A 23,808-nucleotide genomic window follows, 5' to 3' on the forward strand; every position below is an offset into this window, starting at 1 on the left:
TATAACCCTTATCCCCCATACTGCCATTTACACCCAGCTATAATCCTTATCCTCCATACCGCCATTTACACCCAGCTATAACCCTTATCCCCATACTGCCATTTACACCCAGCTATAACCCATATCTCCATCCTGCCATTTACACCCAGCTATAACCCTTATCTCCATACCACCATTTACACCCAGCTATAACCCTTATCCTCCATACCGCCATTTACACTCAGCTATAACCCTTATCCTCCATACCGCCATTTACACCCAGCTATAACCCTTATCCCCCATACTGCCATTTACACCCAGCTATAACCCTTATCCCCCATACTGCCATTTACACCCAGCTATAATCCTTATCCTCCATACCGCCATTTACACCCAGCTATAACCCTTATCCCCATACTGCCATTTACACCCAGCTATAACCCTTATCCTCCATACCGCCATTTACACCCAGCTATAACCCTTATCTCCATCCTGCCATTTACACCCAGCTATAACCCTTATCCCCATACTGCCATTTACACCCAGCTATAATCCTTATCCTCCATACCGCCATTTACACCCAGCTATAACCCTTATCCCCATACCGCCATTTACACCCACCTATAACCCTTATCCTCCATACTGTCATTTACACCCAGCTATAACCCTCATCCCCAATACCGCCATTTACACCCAGCTATAACCCTTATCCCCATACCGCCATTTACACCCAGCTATAATCCTTACCTCCATACCGCCATTTACACCCAGCTATAACCCTTATCCTCCATACCGCCATTTACACCCAGCTATAACCCTTATCCTCCATACTGCCATTTACACCCAGCTATAACCCTTATCCTCCATACTGCCATTTACACCCAGCTATAACCCTTATCCCCCATACTGCCATTTACACCCAGCTGTAACCCTTATCCCCCATACCGCCATTTACACCCAGCTATAATCCTTACCTCCATACCGCCATTTACACCCAGCTATAACCCTTATCCTCCATACCGCCATTTACACCCAGCTATAACCCTTATCTCCATACCGCCATTTACACCCAGCCATAACCCTTATCCTCCATACCGCCATTTACACCCAGCTATAACCCTTATCCTCATACCGCCATTTACACCCAGCCATAACCCTTATCCTCCATACCGCCATTTACACCCAGCTATAACCCTTATCTCCATACCGCCATTTACACCCAGCCATAACCCTTATCCTCCATACCGCCATTTACACCCAGCTATAACCCTTATCCTTCATACCGCCATTTACACCCAGCTATAACCCTTATCCTCCATACCGCCATTTACACCCAGCTATAACCCTTATCCCCCATACCGCCATTCACATCCAGCTATAACCCTTATCCTCCATACCGCCATTTACACCCAGCTATAACCCTTATCCCCATACCGCCATTTACACCCAGCTATAACCCTTATCCCCCATACCGCCATTTACACCCAGCTATAACCCTTATCCTCCATACTGCCATTTACACCCAGCTATAACCCTTATCCTCCATACTGCCATTTACACCCAGCTATAACCCTTATCCTCCATACCGCCATTTACACCCAGCTATAACCCTTATCCTCCATACCGCCATTTACACCCAGCTATAACCCTTATCCCCCATACCGCCATTTACACCCAGCTATAACTCTTATCCTCCATACCGCCATTTACACCCAGCTATAACCCTTATCTCCATACCGCCATTTACACCCAGCTGTAACCCTTATCTCCATACCGCCATTTACACCCAGCTATAACCCTTATCCTCCATACCGCCATTTACACCCAGCTATAACCCTTATCTCCATACCACCATTTACACCCAGCTATAACCCTTATCTCCATCCTGCCATTTACACCCAGCTATAACCCTTATCTCCATACCGCCATTTACACCCAGCTATAACCCTTATCCTCCATACCGCCATTTACACCCAGCTATAACCCTTATCCTCCATACCACCATTTACACCCAGCTATAACCCTTATCTCCATACCGCCATTTACACCCAGCTATAACCCTTATCCCCCATACTGCCATTTACACCCAGCTATAACCCTTATCCTCCATACCGCCATTTACACCCAGCTATAACCCTTATCTCCATACCGCCATTTACACCCAGCTATAACCCTTATCTCCATACTGCCATTTACACCCAGCTATAACCCTTATCTCCATACCGCCATTTACACCCAACTATAACCCTTATCTCCATACCGCCATTTACACCCAGCTATAACCCTTATCCCCCATACCGCCATTTACACCCAGCTATAACCCTTATCTCCATACTGCCATTTACACCCAGCTATAACCCTTATCTCCATACCGCCATTTACACCCAGCTATAACCCTTATCCTCCATACCACCATTTACACCCAGCTATAACCCTTATCCTCCATACCGCCATTTACACCCAGCTATAACCCTTATCCTCCATACTGCCATTTACACCCAGCTATAACCCTTATCCTCCATACCGCCATTTACACCCAGCTATAACCCTTATCCTCCATACCGCCATTTACACCCAGCTATAACCCTTATCCTCCATACTGCCATTTACACCCAGCTATAACCCTTATCCTCCATACCGCCATTTACACCCAGCTATAACCCATATCTCCATCCTGCCATTTACACCCAGCTATAACCCTTATCTCCATACCGCCATTTACACCCAGCTATAACCCTTATCTCCATACCACCATTTACACCCAGCTATAACCCTTATCCTCCATACCGCCATTTACACTCAGCTATAACCCTTATCCTCCATACCGCCATTTACACTCACCTATAACCCTTATCTCCATACCGCCATTTACACCCAGCTATAACCCTTATCTCCATACCACCATTTACACCCAGCTATAACCCTTATCCTCCATACCGCCATTTATACCCAGCTATAACCCTTATCCCCATACTGCCATTTACACCCAGCTATAATCCTTATCCTCCATACCGCCATTTACACCCAGCTATAACCCTTATCCTCCATACTGCCATTTACACCCAGCTATAACCCTTATCCCCATACTGCCATTTACACCCAGCTATAACCCTTATCCTCCATACCGCCATTTACACCCAGCTATAACCCTTATCCTCCATACTGCCATTTACACCCAGCTATAACCCTTATCCCCATACTGCCATTTACACCCAGCTATAATCCTTATCCTCCATACCGCCATTTACACCCAGCTATAACCCTTATCCCCATACCGCCATTTACACCCACCTATAACCCTTATCCTCCATACCGCCATTTACACCCAGCTATAACCCTCATCCCCATACTGCCATTTACACCCAGCTATAACCCTTATCCCCATACTGCCATTTACACCCAGCTATAACCCTTATCCCCATACCGCCATTTACACCCAGCTATAATCCTTACCTCCATACCGCCATTTACACCCAGCTATAACCCTTATCCTCCATACCGCCATTTACACCCAGCTGTAACCCTTATCCCCCATACCGCCATTTACACCCAGCTATAATCCTTACCTCCATACCGCCATTTACACCCAGCTATAACCCTTATCCTCCATACCGCCATTTACACCCAGCTATAACCCTTATCTCCATACCGCCATTTACACCCAGCTATAACCCTTATCCTCCATACCGCCATTTACACCCAGCTATAACCCTTATCCTTCATACCGCCATTTACACCCAGCTATAACCCTTATCCTCCATACCGCCATTTACACCCAGCTATAACCCTTATCCCCCATACCGCCATTCACATCCAGCTATAACCCTTATCCTCCATACTGCCATTTACACCCAGCTATAACCCTTATCCCCCATACCGCCATTTACACCCAGCTATAACCCTTATCCCCATACCGCCATTTACACCCAGCTATAACCCTTATCCCCCATACCGCCATTTACACCCAGCTATAACCCTTATCCTCCATACCGCCATTTACACCCAGCTATAACCCTTATCCTCCATACCACCATTTACACCCAGCTATAACCCTTATCCTCCATACCGCCATTTACACCCAGCTATAACCCTTATCTCCATACCACCATTTACACCCAGCTATAACCCTTATCCTCCATACTGCCATTTACACCCAGCTATAACCCTTATCCTCCATACCGCCATTTACACCCAGCTATAACCCTTATCCTCCATACCGCCATTTACACCCAGCTATAACCCTTATCTCCATACCGCCATTTACACCCAGCTATAACCCTTATCCTCCATACCGCCATTTACACCCAGCTATAACCCTTATCCTCCATACCGCCATTTACACCCAGCTATAACCCTTATCTCCATACCACCATTTACACCCAGCTATAACCCTTATCCTCCATACTGCCATTTACACCCAGCTATAACCCTTATCCCCCATACCGCCATTTACACCCAGCTATAACCCTTATCCTCATACCACCATTTACACCCAGCTATAACCCTTATCCTCCATACTGCCATTTACACCCAGCTATAACCCTTATCCTCCATACCGCCATTTACACCCAGCTATAACCCTTATCCTCCATACCGCCATTTACACCCAGCTATAACCCTTATCTCCATACCGCCATTTACACCCAGCTATAACCCTTATCCTCCATACCGCCATTTACACCCAGCTATAACCCTTATCCCCCATACTGCCATTTACACCCAGCTATAACCCTTATCCCCCATACCGCCATTTACACCCAGCTATAACCCTTATCCCCCATACCGCCATTTACACCCAGCTATAACTCTTATCCTCCATACTGCCATTTACACCCAGCTATAATCCTTACCTCCATACCGCCATTTACACCCAGCTATAACCCTTATCCTCCATACCGCCATTTACACCCAGCTATAACCCTTATCCTCCATACTGCCATTTACACCCAGCTATAACCCTTATCCTCCATACCGCCATTTACACCCAGCTATAACCCTTATCTCCATACCACCATTTACACCCAGCTATAACCCTTATCTCCATCCTGCCATTTACACCCAGCTATAACCCTTATCCTCCATACCGCCATTTACACCCAGCTGTAACCCTTATCCCCCATACCGCCATTTACACCCAGCTATAATCCTTACCTCCATACCGCCATTTACACCCAGCTATAACCCTTATCCTCCATACCGCCATTTACACCCAGCTATAACCCTTATCCTCCATACCGCCATTTACACCCAGCTATAACCCTTATCTCCATACCGCCATTTACACCCAGCTATAACCCTTATCTCCATACCGCCATTTACACCCAGCTATAACCCTTATCCTCCATACCGCCATTTACACCCAGCTATAACCCTTATCTCCATACCGCCATTTACACCCAGCTATAACCCTTATCTCCATACCGCCATTTACACCCAGCTATAACCCTTATCTCCATACCGCCATTTACACCCAGCTATAACCCTTATCTCCATACCGCCATTTACACCCAGCTATAACCCTTATCCCCCATACCGCCATTTACACCCAGCTATAACCCTTATCTCCATACCGCCATTTACACCCAGCTATAACCCTTATCTCCATACCGCCATTTACACCCAGCTATAACCCTTATCTCCATACCGCCATTTACACCCAGCTATAACCCTTATCCCCCATACCGCCATTTACACCCAGCTATAACCCTTATCTCCATACTGCCATTTACACCCAGCTATAACCCTTATCTCCATACCGCCATTTACACCCAGCTATAACCCTTATCCCCCATACCGCCATTTACACCCAGCTATAACCCTTATCTCCATACCGCCATTTACACCCAGCTATAACCCTTATCCTCCATACCACCATTTACACCCAGCTATAACCCTTATCCTCCATACCGCCATTTACACCCAGCTATAACCCTTATCTCCATACCGCCATTTACACCCAGCTATAACCCTTATCCTCCATACCGCCATTTACACCCAGCTATAATCCTTATCCTCCATACTGCCATTTACACCCAGCTATAATCCTTATCCTCCATACCGCCATTTACACCCAGCTATAACCCTTATCCCCCATACTGCCATTTACACCCAGCTATAACCCTTATCCTCCATACTGCCATTTACACCCAGCTATAATCCTTATCCTCCATACCGCCATTTACACCCAGCTATAACCCTTATCCTCCATACCGCCATTTACACCCAGCTATAACCCTTATCTCCATACCGCCATTTACACCCAGCTATAACCCTTATCCTCCATACCACCATTTACACCCAGCTATAACCCTTATCCTCCATACTGCCATTTACACCTAGCTATAACCCTTATCCCCCATACCGCCATTTACACCCAGCTATAACCCTTATCCTCCATACCGCCATTTACACCCAGCTATAACCCTTATCCTCCATACCGCCATTTACACCCAGCTATAACCCTTATCCCCATAACGCCATTTACACCCAGCTATAACCCTTATCCTCCATACTGCCATTTACACCCAGCTATAACCCTTATCTCCATACTGCCATTTACACCCAGCTATAACCCTTATCCCCCATACCGCCATTTACACCCAGCTATAACCCTTATCCTCCATACCACCATTTACACCCAGCTATAACCCTTATCCCCCATACTGCCATTTACATCCAGCTATAACCCTTATCCTCCATACCGCCATTTACACCCAGCTATAACCCTTATCCTCCATACCGCCATTTACACCCAGCTATAACCCTTATCCCCCATACTGCCATTTACACCCAGCTATAACCCTTATCCCCCATACTGCCATTTACACCCAGCTATAATCCTTATCCTCCATACCGCCATTTACACCCAGCTATAACCCTTATCCTCCATACCACCATTTACACCCAGCTATAACCCTTATCCCCATACCGCCATTTACACCCAGCTATAACCCTTATCCTCCATACCACCATTTACACCCAGCTATAACCCTTATCCTCCATACCACCATTTACACCCAGCTATAACCCTTATCCTCCATACCGACCATTTACACCCAGCTATAATCCTTATCCTCCATACCGCCATTTACACCCAGCTATAACCCTTATCCTCCATACCGCCATTTACACCCAGCTATAACCCTTATCCTCCATACTGCCATTTACACCCAGCTATAACCCTTATCTCCCATACTGCCATTTACACCCAGCTATAACCCTTATCCTCCATACCGCCATTCACATCCAGCTATAACCCTTATCCTCCATACCGCCATTTACACCCAGCTATAACCCTTATCTCCCATACTGCCATTTACACCCAGCTATAACCCTTATCCTCCATACCGCCATTCACATCCAGCTATAACCCTTATCTCCATACTGCCATTTACACCCAGCTATAACCCTTATCTCCATACCGCCATTTACACCCAGCTATAACCCTTATCCTCCATACCGCCATTTACACCCAGCTATAACCCTTATCCCCCATACCGCCATTTACACCCAGCTTTATCTCCCATACTGCCATTTATCTCCCATACTGCCATTTACACCCAGCTATAACCCTTATCCTCCATACCGCCATTCACATCCAGCTATAACCCTTATCCTCCATACCGCCATTTACACCCAGCTATAACCCTTATCTCCCATACTGCCATTTACACCCAGCTATAACCCTTATCCTCCATACCGCCATTCACATCCAGCTATAACCCTTATCCTCCATACCACCATTTACACCCAGCTATAACCCTTATCCTCCATACCGCCATTTACACCTAGCTATAACCCTTATCCTCCATACCGCCATTTACACCCAGCTATAACCCTTATCCTCCATACCGCCATTTACACCCAGCTATAACCCTTATCCTCCATACCACCATTTACACCCAGCTATAACCCTTATCCTCCATACCGCCATTTACACCTAGCTATAACCCTTATCCTCCATACCGCCATTTACACCCAGCTATAACCCTTATCCTCCATACCGCCATTTACACCCAGCTATAACCCTTATCCTCCATACCGCCATTTACACCCAGCTATAACCCTTATCCCCATACCGCCATTTACACCCAGCTATAACCCTTATCCCCCATACCGCCATTTACACCCAGCTATAACCCTTATCCCCCATACTGCCATTTACACCCAGCTATAACCCTTATCTCCATACCGCCATTTACACCCAGCTATAACCCTTATCCCCATACCGCCATTTACACCCAGCTATAACCCTTATCCTCATACCGCCATTTACACCCAGCTATAACCCTTATCCCCCATACTGCCATTTACATCCAGCTATAACCCTTATCCCCATACCGCCATTTACACCCAGCTATAACCCTTATCCCCCATACTGCCATTTACACCCAGCTATAACCCTTATCCCCATACCGCCATTTACACCCAGCTATAACCCTTATCCTCCATACCACCATTTACACCCAGCTATAACCCTTATCCTCCATACCGCCATTTACACCCAGCTATAACCCTTATCCTCCATACTGCCATTTACACCCAGCTATAACCCTTATCCTCCATACCGCCATTTACACCCAGCTATAACCCTTATCCTCCATACCGCCATTTACACCCAGCTATAACCCTTATCCTCCATACTGCCATTTACACCCAGCTATAACCCTTATCCTCCATACCGCCATTTACACCCAGCTATAACCCATATCTCCATCCTGCCATTTACACCCAGCTATAACCCTTATCTCCATACCGCCATTTACACCCAGCTATAACCCTTATCTCCATACCACCATTTACACCCAGCTATAACCCTTATCCTCCATACCGCCATTTACACTCAGCTATAACCCTTATCCTCCATACCGCCATTTACACTCACCTATAACCCTTATCTCCATACCGCCATTTACACCCAGCTATAACCCTTATCTCCATACCACCATTTACACCCAGCTATAACCCTTATCCTCCATACCGCCATTTATACCCAGCTATAACCCTTATCCCCATACTGCCATTTACACCCAGCTATAATCCTTATCCTCCATACCGCCATTTACACCCAGCTATAACCCTTATCCTCCATACTGCCATTTACACCCAGCTATAACCCTTATCCCCATACTGCCATTTACACCCAGCTATAACCCTTATCCTCCATACCGCCATTTACACCCAGCTATAACCCTTATCCTCCATACTGCCATTTACACCCAGCTATAACCCTTATCCCCATACTGCCATTTACACCCAGCTATAATCCTTATCCTCCATACCGCCATTTACACCCAGCTATAACCCTTATCCCCATACCGCCATTTACACCCACCTATAACCCTTATCCTCCATACCGCCATTTACACCCAGCTATAACCCTCATCCCCATACTGCCATTTACACCCAGCTATAACCCTTATCCCCATACTGCCATTTACACCCAGCTATAACCCTTATCCCCATACCGCCATTTACACCCAGCTATAATCCTTACCTCCATACCGCCATTTACACCCAGCTATAACCCTTATCCTCCATACCGCCATTTACACCCAGCTGTAACCCTTATCCCCCATACCGCCATTTACACCCAGCTATAATCCTTACCTCCATACCGCCATTTACACCCAGCTATAACCCTTATCCTCCATACCGCCATTTACACCCAGCTATAACCCTTATCTCCATACCGCCATTTACACCCAGCTATAACCCTTATCCTCCATACCGCCATTTACACCCAGCTATAACCCTTATCCTTCATACCGCCATTTACACCCAGCTATAACCCTTATCCTCCATACCGCCATTTACACCCAGCTATAACCCTTATCCCCCATACCGCCATTCACATCCAGCTATAACCCTTATCCTCCATACTGCCATTTACACCCAGCTATAACCCTTATCCCCCATACCGCCATTTACACCCAGCTATAACCCTTATCCCCATACCGCCATTTACACCCAGCTATAACCCTTATCCCCCATACCGCCATTTACACCCAGCTATAACCCTTATCCTCCATACCGCCATTTACACCCAGCTATAACCCTTATCCTCCATACCACCATTTACACCCAGCTATAACCCTTATCCTCCATACCGCCATTTACACCCAGCTATAACCCTTATCTCCATACCACCATTTACACCCAGCTATAACCCTTATCCTCCATACTGCCATTTACACCCAGCTATAACCCTTATCCTCCATACCGCCATTTACACCCAGCTATAACCCTTATCCTCCATACCGCCATTTACACCCAGCTATAACCCTTATCTCCATACCGCCATTTACACCCAGCTATAACCCTTATCCTCCATACCGCCATTTACACCCAGCTATAACCCTTATCCTCCATACCGCCATTTACACCCAGCTATAACCCTTATCTCCATACCACCATTTACACCCAGCTATAACCCTTATCCTCCATACTGCCATTTACACCCAGCTATAACCCTTATCCCCCATACCGCCATTTACACCCAGCTATAACCCTTATCCTCATACCACCATTTACACCCAGCTATAACCCTTATCCTCCATACTGCCATTTACACCCAGCTATAACCCTTATCCTCCATACCGCCATTTACACCCAGCTATAACCCTTATCCTCCATACCGCCATTTACACCCAGCTATAACCCTTATCTCCATACCGCCTGTAGCGGATTGGTACCGGGCTGTCCCACGACATGTATGAGAATAAGTGTATTTGGTCATATGGCTGGTTTAATGTGTATGTACATGTATAGAAAGCATGGTATCCGGGTATAATGACAGTTAAATGTATGTAAAGAATTGTATTCCTCTAGTTGTTCGGTAGAATCATTCAAATAAAACAAGGGAATGAAACTACCGAACAACCAGACCACCCAGGAATGAGTGTGCCTCCAATTACCGTTTGCAACAATGTTGCAAACAGGTAATTGGCAATCAGTGCAGTGTGGTCTTTGTCCTCTGGGTGGCCGCCATTCGGGAAACAAACACGTGGCGGCGGCCATCTTAAACTACCGAACAGCGGTGTTTTGCCGTCGAGTGTCTGGAACTAAAATCGGACACTTGACTAGGCAAACACCGCTGAGACCTCCATACTTCCAGAAATTCGTATGGAAACTACCGAATGACCCGACGTTCGGTAGAAAGAACCCCATAAACAAGGGAATTCATTCAAACCCTCTCCAGGCTCTATAACACAGGCAATTCGCCTGTTTTCATTCCCTTGTTTGTGACCGACCGCAGGGCCAAAATGCATGGAACTGTTTTCGGATACTTTACCCATGCGGTCGGTCAAATCTTTGGAACCCCATATCTCACGAACCATTCATCCGAATGGGCTAATTTTTAAGTATGTTGGTCCCCCAGAATAGAGCTATCTGGGGATGTTGGATTTGTGGATGTACCCCAAGTATTTAGGGTACATCCAAAACTCGGGGAAAACTGTGTACACAATAAGGGGATTATGATGCTAGAGGAGGGGAGGAGATCTGTGGGAGGTTACTACTTAGAGATTGGATAATGTCTTAAGTGTTAGAACCTCCTCCCTTGCATGGGAGAGGGCTTTATAAGGAACTGTGGAATAAAGCTTGTCAGTCTACTCCTGAAACTGTGTGTCGTCCAGTTATTGGGATTGCGATGGGGATACTGCTGTATTACTTTACCTGCTGGAAACCTTGCCTATGGACTTAACATCACCTTGTTCCTGAGCCTCACTGGAATCTCTAGTGGAGAATAGCTGTGCAAGATCGGCTCTCCGCTACATTGGTTGGCAGCGCTGGGATCCAAACTCACAGAGGAACAAGCGTAAATGGAGTACGGATGGAGATTGATTTTTCTGCGCTAAAACGCTCCACGCTAAAGGACCTCCTAGAGGCAAGGGGTATACAAGCCAGCAATAAGAAGAAAGCAGTACTTGTTACAGAACTCATGGCAGAGTACAGAATGGAGGGCGATTCAGTTCCGGCACAGAGGGAGCCGGGAGGAACACCACAAGGATCGGAATTCCAGAGGCAGGTTCAGTTCAGGCTATCCTTTTATGGGGAAAACCCCCCAACAGAAATTGTTACCAGGACAATGGCCGAGGTACAAGAATTCATCCTAAGGACACAGGCACCAGAACAAAGCTCTGCAATTAATGTGCCACAGGAAGGTAAGCCTAAAATACCATACCAGGCTTTTAAAACATATGTGGAGGCAGAGGAAGATATAGACGCTTTCCTGCAAGACTTTGAAAGACTGTGTGCACTGCATAAAATTAACGCAGAGGACTGGGTACCTATTTTGGCCGGAAGGTTAACCGGGAGGGCAGCAGAGGCATATCGGACTGTACCTAATGACGAAATAAGGAATTACAGTAAAGTGAAAGAAATTATACTCGCCAGGTATGCTATAACACCCGAGGCATACCGGCGGAGGTTCCGGGATCTAAAGAAAACAGAGAAGGACTCGCACGCAGAGTGGGCATGCCGATTACAGGGGGCAGCGCTCGGGTGGGTGCAAGCTAGCAAGGCACGTTCTATGGAGGATGTAATACAAATGTTGCTGATGGAGCAGTTCTATGAGGGAGTAACCAATGAGGTCCAGGAATGGGTAAGGGACAGAAACCCTACTTCCCTTACCGAGGCGGCTAGGAAAGCGGATGACTACCTGGATGCACGCAGGTCACAAAAACCTGCAGCTCCAAAAGCAACCTTTAAAACATTCGGGGGAAACAACTACACCCCAGCTCCACCGAGACCGCTACCACCACCTCCACCACCCGCTGCACAGCCCCGGTTCCGACAACCCACCGCTGGCCCCTGTCATCACTGCCAGAAGTGGGGACATTATAAAAGGGAATGCCCACAGCTACGGGACCGTTCCACCTGGATTCGTCCAGGCCCACCTCCACCCAGGGCGGCCGCAGCCCACCACTACCAGGACCTAGTCACCACCCCATATGGTTCCGCAGTCCCCATTACTACTGTGGAACAATGGGAGGTACTGCACGAGGCAGATCCGGTCCAGGCCAATGTGGATAATCTACGGCACCATCGACAGACGGTATATCTGAATGGTACAGCAGTCCGGGGATTACGAGATTCGGGAGCCACCATCACTTTGGTACAGAGCCACCTGATTTCAGATCAGGCAAAACTGAACAAAACTGTTGCCGTCCGGGTAGCTGGGGGAGCAGTGTACCGGCTACCTACAGCAAGGGTACATTTACATTGGGGAGCGGGGGCAGGGGAAGTGGAGGTGGGGTTGATGCCACATTTACCGGCGGAGGTTTTATTGGGGAACGATCTGGGGAGGCTCACTTCTGCTTTTGAGCCCCAGTCACCCACCACAGGAGAGGTCAACCCTGTAGTCACCCGACAACAGGCCCGCACCCAGGACCACAACACACTGCCGGAGGTCCAGGTAAGCAACCCTACCCCCCCTCTAGAATGTGTCCCCTGGGCTCCACCTAATGAATTTGTAGCTGAAGTCGCAACAGACCCCACGCTTCAGGTGTATAGGGACAAGGTTGGCACGGGTTCCCCCGGGGCGGAGGGAGAGAAGTTTATCTGGGATAAACAACTTTTATACAGGGAAACAACCAAACAGATTACGGGGTTAGACCCGATAGCGAGGAGACAATTAGTGGTACCACAGCGGTACCGGGCTGAATTACTCCGGATAGCGCATGATATTCCGCTATCCGGACATCTAGGGGTTAGTCGCACCAGGTACAGACTAACCCAGAGTTTCTTCTGGCCAGGGATTAGCCAGGAAGTACGCAGATATTGCACGACTTGCGATACCTGCCAGAGAGTGGGAAAAAGGGGGGATCGCAGGAAGGCTAAACTTCACCCCTTACCCATAATAGAGGAACCTTTTAGCCGAATAGCGGTGGATCTGATAGGCCCCCTCAATAAAGTTAGCCCGTCAGGAAAACGGTATATTTTAACGGTCGTAGATTATGCCACCAGGTATCCAGAAGCAGTGGCTCTGACCAACATCCACGCTGAGACGGTCGCGGATGCCCTCATGCGGATATTCTCCCGGATGGGATTACCCAGGGAGATTATCTCGGATCAGGGTACCCAGTTTACCGCAGAATTCACCCAACACCTCTGGAGGATCTGTGGCATTAAGCCTATTATCAGCGCCCCTTACCACCCCCAGACGAACGGGCTCTGCGAACGATTCAATGGTACCTTGAAGCAGATGCTCCGAACCTTCGCAGAGACCCACAAGGACTGGGAACGATTCCTGCCGCACCTCCTATTTGCATACCGGGAGGTGCCGCAGGAATCCACAGGGTTCTCCCCGTTTGAATTATTGTTTGGAAGGAGGGTCCGAGGCCCATTGGATCTTATTAGAGAGCATTGGGAGGGAGACCGGAGCACAGATGGCACTCCCATCCTACCATATGTGTTGGCCTTTCGGGACCGCCTAGAAGCGTTGACCAAGACGGTACGGGAAAACCTTCAGGAGGCCCAGACCCGCCAGCGTACATGGTATGATCGGGGAGCCAGGGACCGTAGTTTTCAGGTCGGGCAGAAGGTACTAATTTTAAAACCTGTCCGACATGATAAGTTACAGGCCGCCTGGCAGGGCCCATATAAGGTGGTGGAGCAAAGATGCGATACCACCTATATTATCGGCCCCTGCACAGGGACTGGGGGGCGACGCATGCTCCATGTGAACATGCTGAAGCCCTACCACGAGCGTACTGAGGAGGTAACCGCCATCTGTGCCCCTAACACGGAAGAGTTTGACAGCTTACCCCTCCCCGATTTGCTGGGGGATGGGCAGCTGTCCGGAGATTTAGGGGAGGTTACGCTGGGAGATCGGCTGAGCCCACAGGAGCGGATCGAGGTACAGCAACTATTGGAAGAGAAACGCGACACGTTCTCTAATGTACCTGGATACACGCCTCTGGCAACTCACCGGGTCGAGACCCCAGGGCAACTACCCATGCGCCAGACGCCATACCGCATTCCAGAAGCGGTACGGGCAAACATGCGTAAGGAGATCGACGAAATGCTCCAACTGGGGGTGATTGAACCCTCAGACAGTCCTTGGGCATCTCCTGTAGTCCTCGTACCAAAGCGAGACGGTACGACCCGCTTCTGCGTGGACTATAGGAGATTGAACGAGAAGACTGTATCTGACGCCTATCCGATGCCCCGGATAGACGAGTTACTGGACAGAATGGCCAGGGGCCAATACCTCACCACTATTGACTTGTGTAAAGGGTATTGGCAAATCCCCCTGGCCCCAGACGCCATCCCGAAGTCGGCCTTTGTCACCCCATTTGGCTTGTACCAGTTTAAGGTCATGCCATTTGGGATGAAAAACGCCCCAGCCACCTTCCAAAGGATGGTGGATCGACTCCTAGATGGATTCCAGGACTATACATGTGCCTACCTGGACGATATTGCTATTTTTAGCAATACATGGCAGGAACACTTAGCTCACATCGGAGCTGTACTAGATAGGATAAGGGAAGCAGGTCTGACCTTGAAGCCGGCCAAGTGTAGTATCGGCATGGCTGAGGTACAATACCTGGGACATAGAGTAGGGTGCGGTAAACAAAAACCCGAACCCGCCAAAGTAGAGGCTGTAGCCCAGTGGCCCACCCCTAGGACTAAGACCCAGGTTTTAGCGTTTCTAGGGACAGCAGGGTATTACCGGAAGTTTGTTCCCAATTATAGCGCCCTGGCCAAACCCCTCACTGACCTGACCCGTAAGAACCTTCCCCGCCAAGTAAACTGGACCCCGGAGTGTGAGCAGGCATTCCAACAATTGAAAAATGCACTGATAAATGCCCCTGTCTTGGCAGCTCCCAATCCAACTAAACGTTTTCTTGTTCACACAGACGCTTCTATGTTTGGATTGGGGGCAGTACTGAGTCAAGTCGGGGCCGATGGCGGGGAACATCCAGTGGCTTACATCAGTCGCAAACTGTTACCTCGAGAAGTAAGCTACGCCGCCGTCGAAAAGGAATGCCTGGCTGTGGTGTGGGCCCTAAAGAAGCTACAACCCTATTTATATGGACAGCCCTTTTCCTTGCTCACGGATCACAACCCGTTAGTCTGGCTGAACCGGGTGGCTGGAGACAACGCCAGGCTGCTGCGCTGGAGTTTGGCGCTACAGCCTTTTGACTTTAATATCCAGTACCGGCCGGGTAAGCAGAATGGAAATGCTGACGGGTTGTCAAGACAAACTGACTTAGAGAAATGATCCGTGAGCCCCCGGACATCCCCAAGCCGATCCGTGTTGGATCAGACTGTGTATGCCGGCTTGTGGGCAAGGGGGAGCAGTGTAGCGGATTGGTACCGGGCTGTCCCACGACATGTATGAGAATAAGTGTATTTGGTCATATGGCTGGTTTAATGTGTATGTACATGTATAGAAAGCATGGTATCCGGGTATAATGACAGTTAAATGTATGTAAAGAATTGTATTCCTCTAGTTGTTCGGTAGAATCATTCAAATAAAACAAGGGAATGAAACTACCGAACAACCAGACCACCCAGGAATGAGTGTGCCTCCAATTACCGTTTGCAACAATGTTGCAAACAGGTAATTGGCAATCAGTGCAGTGTGGTCTTTGTCCTCTGGGTGGCCGCCATTCGGGAAACAAACACGTGGCGGCGGCCATCTTAAACTACCGAACAGCGGTGTTTTGCCGTCGAGTGTCTGGAACTAAAATCGGACACTTGACTAGGCAAACACCGCTGAGACCTCCATACTTCCAGAAATTCGTATGGAAACTACCGAATGACCCGACGTTCGGTAGAAAGAACCCCATAAACAAGGGAATTCATTCAAACCCTCTCCAGGCTCTATAACACAGGCAATTCGCCTGTTTTCATTCCCTTGTTTGTGACCGACCGCAGGGCCAAAATGCATGGAACTGTTTTCGGATACTTTACCCATGCGGTCGGTCAAATCTTTGGAACCCCATATCTCACGAACCATTCATCCGAATGGGCTAATTTTTAAGTATGTTGGTCCCCCAGAATAGAGCTATCTGGGGATGTTGGATTTGTGGATGTACCCCAAGTATTTAGGGTACATCCAAAACTCGGGGAAAACTGTGTACACAATAAGGGGATTATGATGCTAGAGGAGGGGAGGAGATCTGTGGGAGGTTACTACTTAGAGATTGGATAATGTCTTAAGTGTTAGAACCTCCTCCCTTGCATGGGAGAGGGCTTTATAAGGAACTGTGGAATAAAGCTTGTCAGTCTACTCCTGAAACTGTGTGTCGTCCAGTTATTGGGATTGCGATGGGGATACTGCTGTATTACTTTACCTGCTGGAAACCTTGCCTATGGACTTAACATCACCTTGTTCCTGAGCCTCACTGGAATCTCTAGTGGAGAATAGCTGTGCAAGATCGGCTCTCCGCTACACCGCCATTTACACCCAGCTATAACCCTTATCCTCCATACCGCCATTTACACCCAGCTATAACCCTTATCCCCCATACTGCCATTTACACCCAGCTATAACCCTTATCCCCCATACCGCCATTTACACCCAGCTATAACCCTTATCCCCCATACCGCCATTTACACCCAGCTATAACTCTTATCCTCCATACCGCCATTTACACCCAGCTATAATCCTTACCTCCATACCGCCATTTACACCCAGCTATAACCCTTATCCTCCATACCGCCATTTACACCCAGCTATAACCCTTATCCTCCATACTGCCATTTACACCCAGCTATAACCCTTATCCTCCATACCGCCATTTACACCCAGCTATAACCCTTATCTCCATACCACCATTTACACCCAGCTATAACCCTTATCTCCATCCTGCCATTTACACCCAGCTATAACCCTTATCCTCCATACCGCCATTTACACCCAGCTGTAACCCTTATCCCCCATACCGCCATTTACACCCAGCTATAATCCTTACCTCCATACCGCCATTTACACCCAGCTATAACCCTTATCCTCCATACCGCCATTTACACCCAGCTATAACCCTTATCCTCCATACCGCCATTTACACCCAGCTATAACCCTTATCTCCATACCGCCATTTACACCCAGCTATAACCCTTATCTCCATACCGCCATTTACACCCAGCTATAACCCTTATCCTCCATACCGCCATTTACACCCAGCTATAACCCTTATCTCCATACCGCCATTTACACCCAGCTATAACCCTTATCTCCATACCGCCATTTACACCCAGCTATAACCCTTATCTCCATACCGCCATTTACACCCAGCTATAACCCTTATCTCCATACCGCCATTTACACCCAGCTATAACCCTTATCTCCATACTGCCATTTACACCCAGCTATAACCCTTATCTCCATACCGCCATTTACACCCAGCTATAACCCTTATCCCCCATACCGCCATTTACACCCAGCTATAACCCTTATCTCCATACCGCCATTTACACCCAGCTATAACCCTTATCCTCCATACCACCATTTACACCCAGCTATAACCCTTATCCTCCATACCGCCATTTACACCCAGCTATAACCCTTATCTCCATACCGCCATTTACACCCAGCTATAACCCTTATCCTCCATACCGCCATTTACACCCAGCTATAATCCTTATCCTCCATACTGCCATTTACACCCAGCTATAATCCTTATCCTCCATACCGCCATTTACACCCAGCTATAACCCTTATCCCCCATACTGCCATTTACACCCAGCTATAACCCTTATCCTCCATACTGCCATTTACACCCAGCTATAATCCTTATCCTCCATACCGCCATTTACACCCAGCTATAACCCTTATCCTCCATACCGCCATTTACACCCAGCTATAACCCTTATCTCCATACCGCCATTTACACCCAGCTATAACCCTTATCCTCCATACCACCATTTACACCCAGCTATAACCCTTATCCTCCATACTGCCATTTACACCTAGCTATAACCCTTATCCCCCATACCGCCATTTACACCCAGCTATAACCCTTATCCTCCATACCGCCATTTACACCCAGCTATAACCCTTATCCTCCATACCGCCATTTACACCCAGCTATAACCCTTATCCCCATACCGCCATTTACACCCAGCTATAACCCTTATCCTCCATACTGCCATTTACACCCAGCTATAACCCTTATCTCCATACTGCCATTTACACCCAGCTATAACCCTTATCCCCCATACCGCCATTTACACCCAGCTATAACCCTTATCCTCCATACCACCATTTACACCCAGCTATAACCCTTATCCCCCATACTGCCATTTACACCCAGCTATAACCCTTATCCTCCATACCGCCATTTACACCCAGCTATAACCCTTATCCTCCATACCGCCATTTACACCCAGCTATAACCCTTATCCCCCATACTGCCATTTACACCCAGCTATAACCCTTATCCCCCATACTGCCATTTACACCCAGCTATAATCCTTATCCTCCATACCGCCATTTACACCCAGCTATAACCCTTATCCCCATACCGCCATTTACACCCAGCTATAACCCTTATCCTCCATACCACCATTTACACCCAGCTATAACCCTTATCCTCCATACCACCATTTACACCCAGCTATAACCCTTATCCTCCATACCGACCATTTACACCCAGCTATAATCCTTATCCTCCATACCGCCATTTACACCCAGCTATAACCCTTATCCTCCATACCGCCATTTACACCCAGCTATAACCCTTATCCTCCATACTGCCATTTACACCCAGCTATAACCCTTATCTCCCATACTGCCATTTACACCCAGCTATAACCCTTATCCTCCATACCGCCATTCACATCCAGCTATAACCCTTATCCTCCATACCGCCATTTACACCCAGCTATAACCCTTATCTCCCATACTGCCATTTACACCCAGCTATAACCCTTATCCTCCATACCGCCATTCACATCCAGCTATAACCCTTATCTCCATACTGCCATTTACACCCAGCTATAACCCTTATCTCCATACCGCCATTTACACCCAGCTATAACCCTTATCCTCCATACCGCCATTTACACCCAGCTATAACCCTTATCCCCCATACCGCCATTTACACCCAGCTTTATCTCCCATACTGCCATTTATCTCCCATACTGCCATTTACACCCAGCTATAACCCTTATCCTCCATACCGCCATTCACATCCAGCTATAACCCTTATCCTCCATACCGCCATTTACACCCAGCTATAACCCTTATCTCCCATACTGCCATTTACACCCAGCTATAACCCTTATCCTCCATACCGCCATTCACATCCAGCTATAACCCTTATCCTCCATACCACCATTTACACCCAGCTATAACCCTTATCCTCCATACCGCCATTTACACCTAGCTATAACCCTTATCCTCCATACCGCCATTTACACCCAGCTATAACCCTTATCCTCCATACCGCCATTTACACCCAGCTATAACCCTTATCCTCCATACCACCATTTACACCCAGCTATAACCCTTATCCTCCATACCGCCATTTACACCTAGCTATAACCCTTATCCTCCATACCGCCATTTACACCCAGCTATAACCCTTATCCTCCATACCGCCATTTACACCCAGCTATAACCCTTATCCTCCATACCGCCATTTACACCCAGCTATAACCCTTATCCCCATACCGCCATTTACACCCAGCTATAACCCTTATCCTCCATACCGCCATTTACACCCAGCTATAACCCTTATCCTCCATACTGCCATTTACACCCAGCTATAACCCTTATCCCCCATACCGCCATTTACACCCAGCTATAACCCTTATCCCCCATACTGCCATTTACACCCAGCTATAACCCTTATCTCCATACCGCCATTTACACCCAGCTATAACCCTTATCCCCATACCGCCATTTACACCCAGCTATAACCCTTATCCTCATACCGCCATTTACACCCAGCTATAACCCTTATCCCCCATACTGCCATTTACATCCAGCTATAACCCTTATCCCCATACCGCCATTTACACCCAGCTATAACCCTTATCCCCCATACTGCCATTTACACCCAGCTATAACCCTTATCTCCATACCGCCATTTACACCCAGCTATAACCCTTATCCCCATACCGCCATTTACACCCAGCTATAACCCTTATCCCCATACCGCCATTTACACCCAGCTATAACCCTTATCCCCCATACCGCCATTTACACCCAGCTATAACCCTTATCCCCATACCGCCATTTACACCCAGCTATAACCCTTATCCCCCATGCCGCCATTTACACCCAGCTATAACCCTTATCCCCATACCGCCATTTACACCCAGCTATAACCCTTATCCTCCATACTGCCATTTACACCTAGCTATAACCCTTATCCTCCATACCGCCATTTACACCCAGCTATAACCCTTATCCCCCATACTGCCATTTACACCCAGTTATAACCCTTATCCTCACACCGCCATTTACACCAAGTAAATCTGTCTAGATTCCCAGCAAGCCAATAATTTCATATGATTTTGTACGAGAAGTTTATAGTCATTGTTGCATTATGTGTTTGTTTGACGTCTGCCTTGTTGCCTGTATATTCATTATCTTTTATCCCTTTCTGTGCAATTTACCTGTCCCATACCTCTCTCTCTAGAAATGCTGGCTCTGCTTCCTTCTGCACTCATTAACCAGCGGTAAAGAAGTAATTAGCGCCCTCTCTGCCCCTCCCTTTCACTCTAATTAAGTTGCTAAAAGGAGAATTCCATCATTGTAGTCGGATAACGTACGGGTTAAGGCAGCAATCTTCCCTAACACCCTGTAACGGGACGGGTTAATTGAGCAGAAATACAGGAATTGGACAGTTAAGTGAGCAACAGCCTGCAGCGCTAGGTTTGAAGGCATAATGTTATGCAGAAAAGCAGAAGAAAAGAGTTAAAAGAGCAATGATTTGCAGTGACCATTTAAAGGTTTAGCATGGCAGGACACTTGTGCAAGAGGTGTTAGAGAAGTGATGTTCTGCAGGACACTGGTGTTAAAGGAGCAATGTGCTGCATGGTTCTGCCGACAGACATTTGCTCTGCGTTTGTAATAAGCAACAGAAAAGCATAAAATCCTTATTTAATGCATTAGAGAAGCAGTTTCACATATCTTTCCACTTATATTTCAAATCTGAAACGATATTTGTTAAACGCAATAAATATATACACACCGGTTGATTGTTTTATTTCTTTATATATACATTAACCTATTACATGCAATATACCCTCCCACCCAGCCCAAAAAAAGAAGAAAGAAGAAAAAAAAAATCAAGAAAGAAGATAAAATCTACCTTCATCTGGAGTGTGCTGGGACTTTCTGGGATCCTCCCGAGATTTGGAAATGGGACCTGGAGGTCAAGGCGAAAAAAATATATAAAAAAAGAAAAAAATAACAAAAAAGCAAAGAAAAACATGATAAAAAAAAGAAAAAGACAAAAAAAAAAATAACCGAGGGAGAGAGAGAAAGGGGAAAAGAGAGAAAGAAAAAATAGATTCAAGAAAAGGTAATAAAAAACCATTTTTTAAACACCGTTTTTATATCAAAAAGAAAACCAAGTTTAGAAAATACACTTACAAGGGGAGGTTTAAGTTTTCAAAACCTAATATGTAAAAATCAAAAACTAATTTACTGGGGTAAACCAAACAGAAATAGTTTTTTTTTTTTTTATTTAGAAAAGCTTTAGTAATTATTTATCACGCAGACAAACAATTCATATAGCTCCTCCCACTGCGCTGTGAAACTGGTGAAGCCTAGAAAATCTCAGTCTCGTGTTGCTCCTCCCTATAGTTTCTCAAATAAAATAAATGCAAACCCTTATAAAAAGCTGTCTTTTTGGTTTTCTATGTAACCAGTCATTATGTCTGAAATGATTACATGGAACTCCTGTGTGTAATGAGCAAACTATAGTGTGTAACCTGCACTATAAACTCTGAGAACGTCCCTAAACCTAGCCAAACACTAGCCTTCACAGTTCTACGTCACCTTTTAATAGGAGGTTTAATAACTGCCTAATCCCAATCAATAAACGAACCAACCGATATTAAATAACCTCTTCCCTACATGTTCTGCTCAGTATCTATTGCCCCTCCTACCCCATACCTTCTAAAGTGATTTTAAAATCTATTTATCTTAATATACCATATACCCTTCCTGTAACTCCCCCTATTACTCCTGATTCTCCATATATCCCTCCCTCCTATTACTCCATATAACTCCTCCCATTATTTAGAATAAAACTCATAACTCCTCCTAGTGCTCCATATAACCATTTCTATTACTCCATATATCCCTCCCTATAACTCATCCTATTACTCCATATAACCCTCCCATTACTCCATGTAGCCACTCCTATTACTCCATGTAACTCCTCCTATTACTCCATGTAACTCCTCCTATTACTCCATATAGCCAGTCCTATTACTCCATGTAACTCCTCCTATTACTCCATATAGCCAGTCCTATTACTCCATGTAACTCCTCCTATTACGCCACATAGCCACTCCTATTACTCTATGTAACTCCTCCCATTACTTAAAATAAAATTCATAACTCCTCCTATTACTCCACATATCCCTCCCTATAACCCCTCCTATTACCCCTCCTATTACTATAGATTACCCTTCCTATAATCCTCCTTCTATCACTCTACAGCTACTCTTATTACTCCATGTAACTCCTCTCATTACTTCAAATAAAACTCCTCCTTTTACTCCATGTAACTCCTCTTATTACTCCATGTAGCCACTCCTATTACTCCATGCAACTCCTCCCATTACTTAAAATAAAACTCCTCCTATTACTCCATGTAACTCCTCCTATTACTCAATGTAGCCACTCCTATT

General features: G+C 46.7%; 1 protein-coding gene across 2 annotated transcripts in view; it reads right to left on the reverse strand.

Annotated features, from left to right (window-relative positions):
• The window catches only part of NLGN2 (neuroligin 2), a 215,868-nt gene that overhangs the window by 59,254 nt on the left and 132,806 nt on the right, over positions 1-23,808 (reverse strand). For both annotated transcript variants that reach the window (XM_063449816.1, XM_063449817.1), the window contains one exon: positions 22,257-22,313. In XM_063449816.1, the coding sequence (XP_063305886.1) occupies positions 22,257-22,313 (57 nt within the window). The remainder of the gene's footprint in view (positions 1-22,256; positions 22,314-23,808) is intronic.

The sequence above is a fragment of the Pelobates fuscus genome, chromosome 3 (genome assembly GCF_036172605.1).
Source record: "Pelobates fuscus isolate aPelFus1 chromosome 3, aPelFus1.pri, whole genome shotgun sequence".
In the NCBI taxonomy this organism is placed as follows: domain Eukaryota; kingdom Metazoa; phylum Chordata; class Amphibia; order Anura; family Pelobatidae; genus Pelobates; species Pelobates fuscus.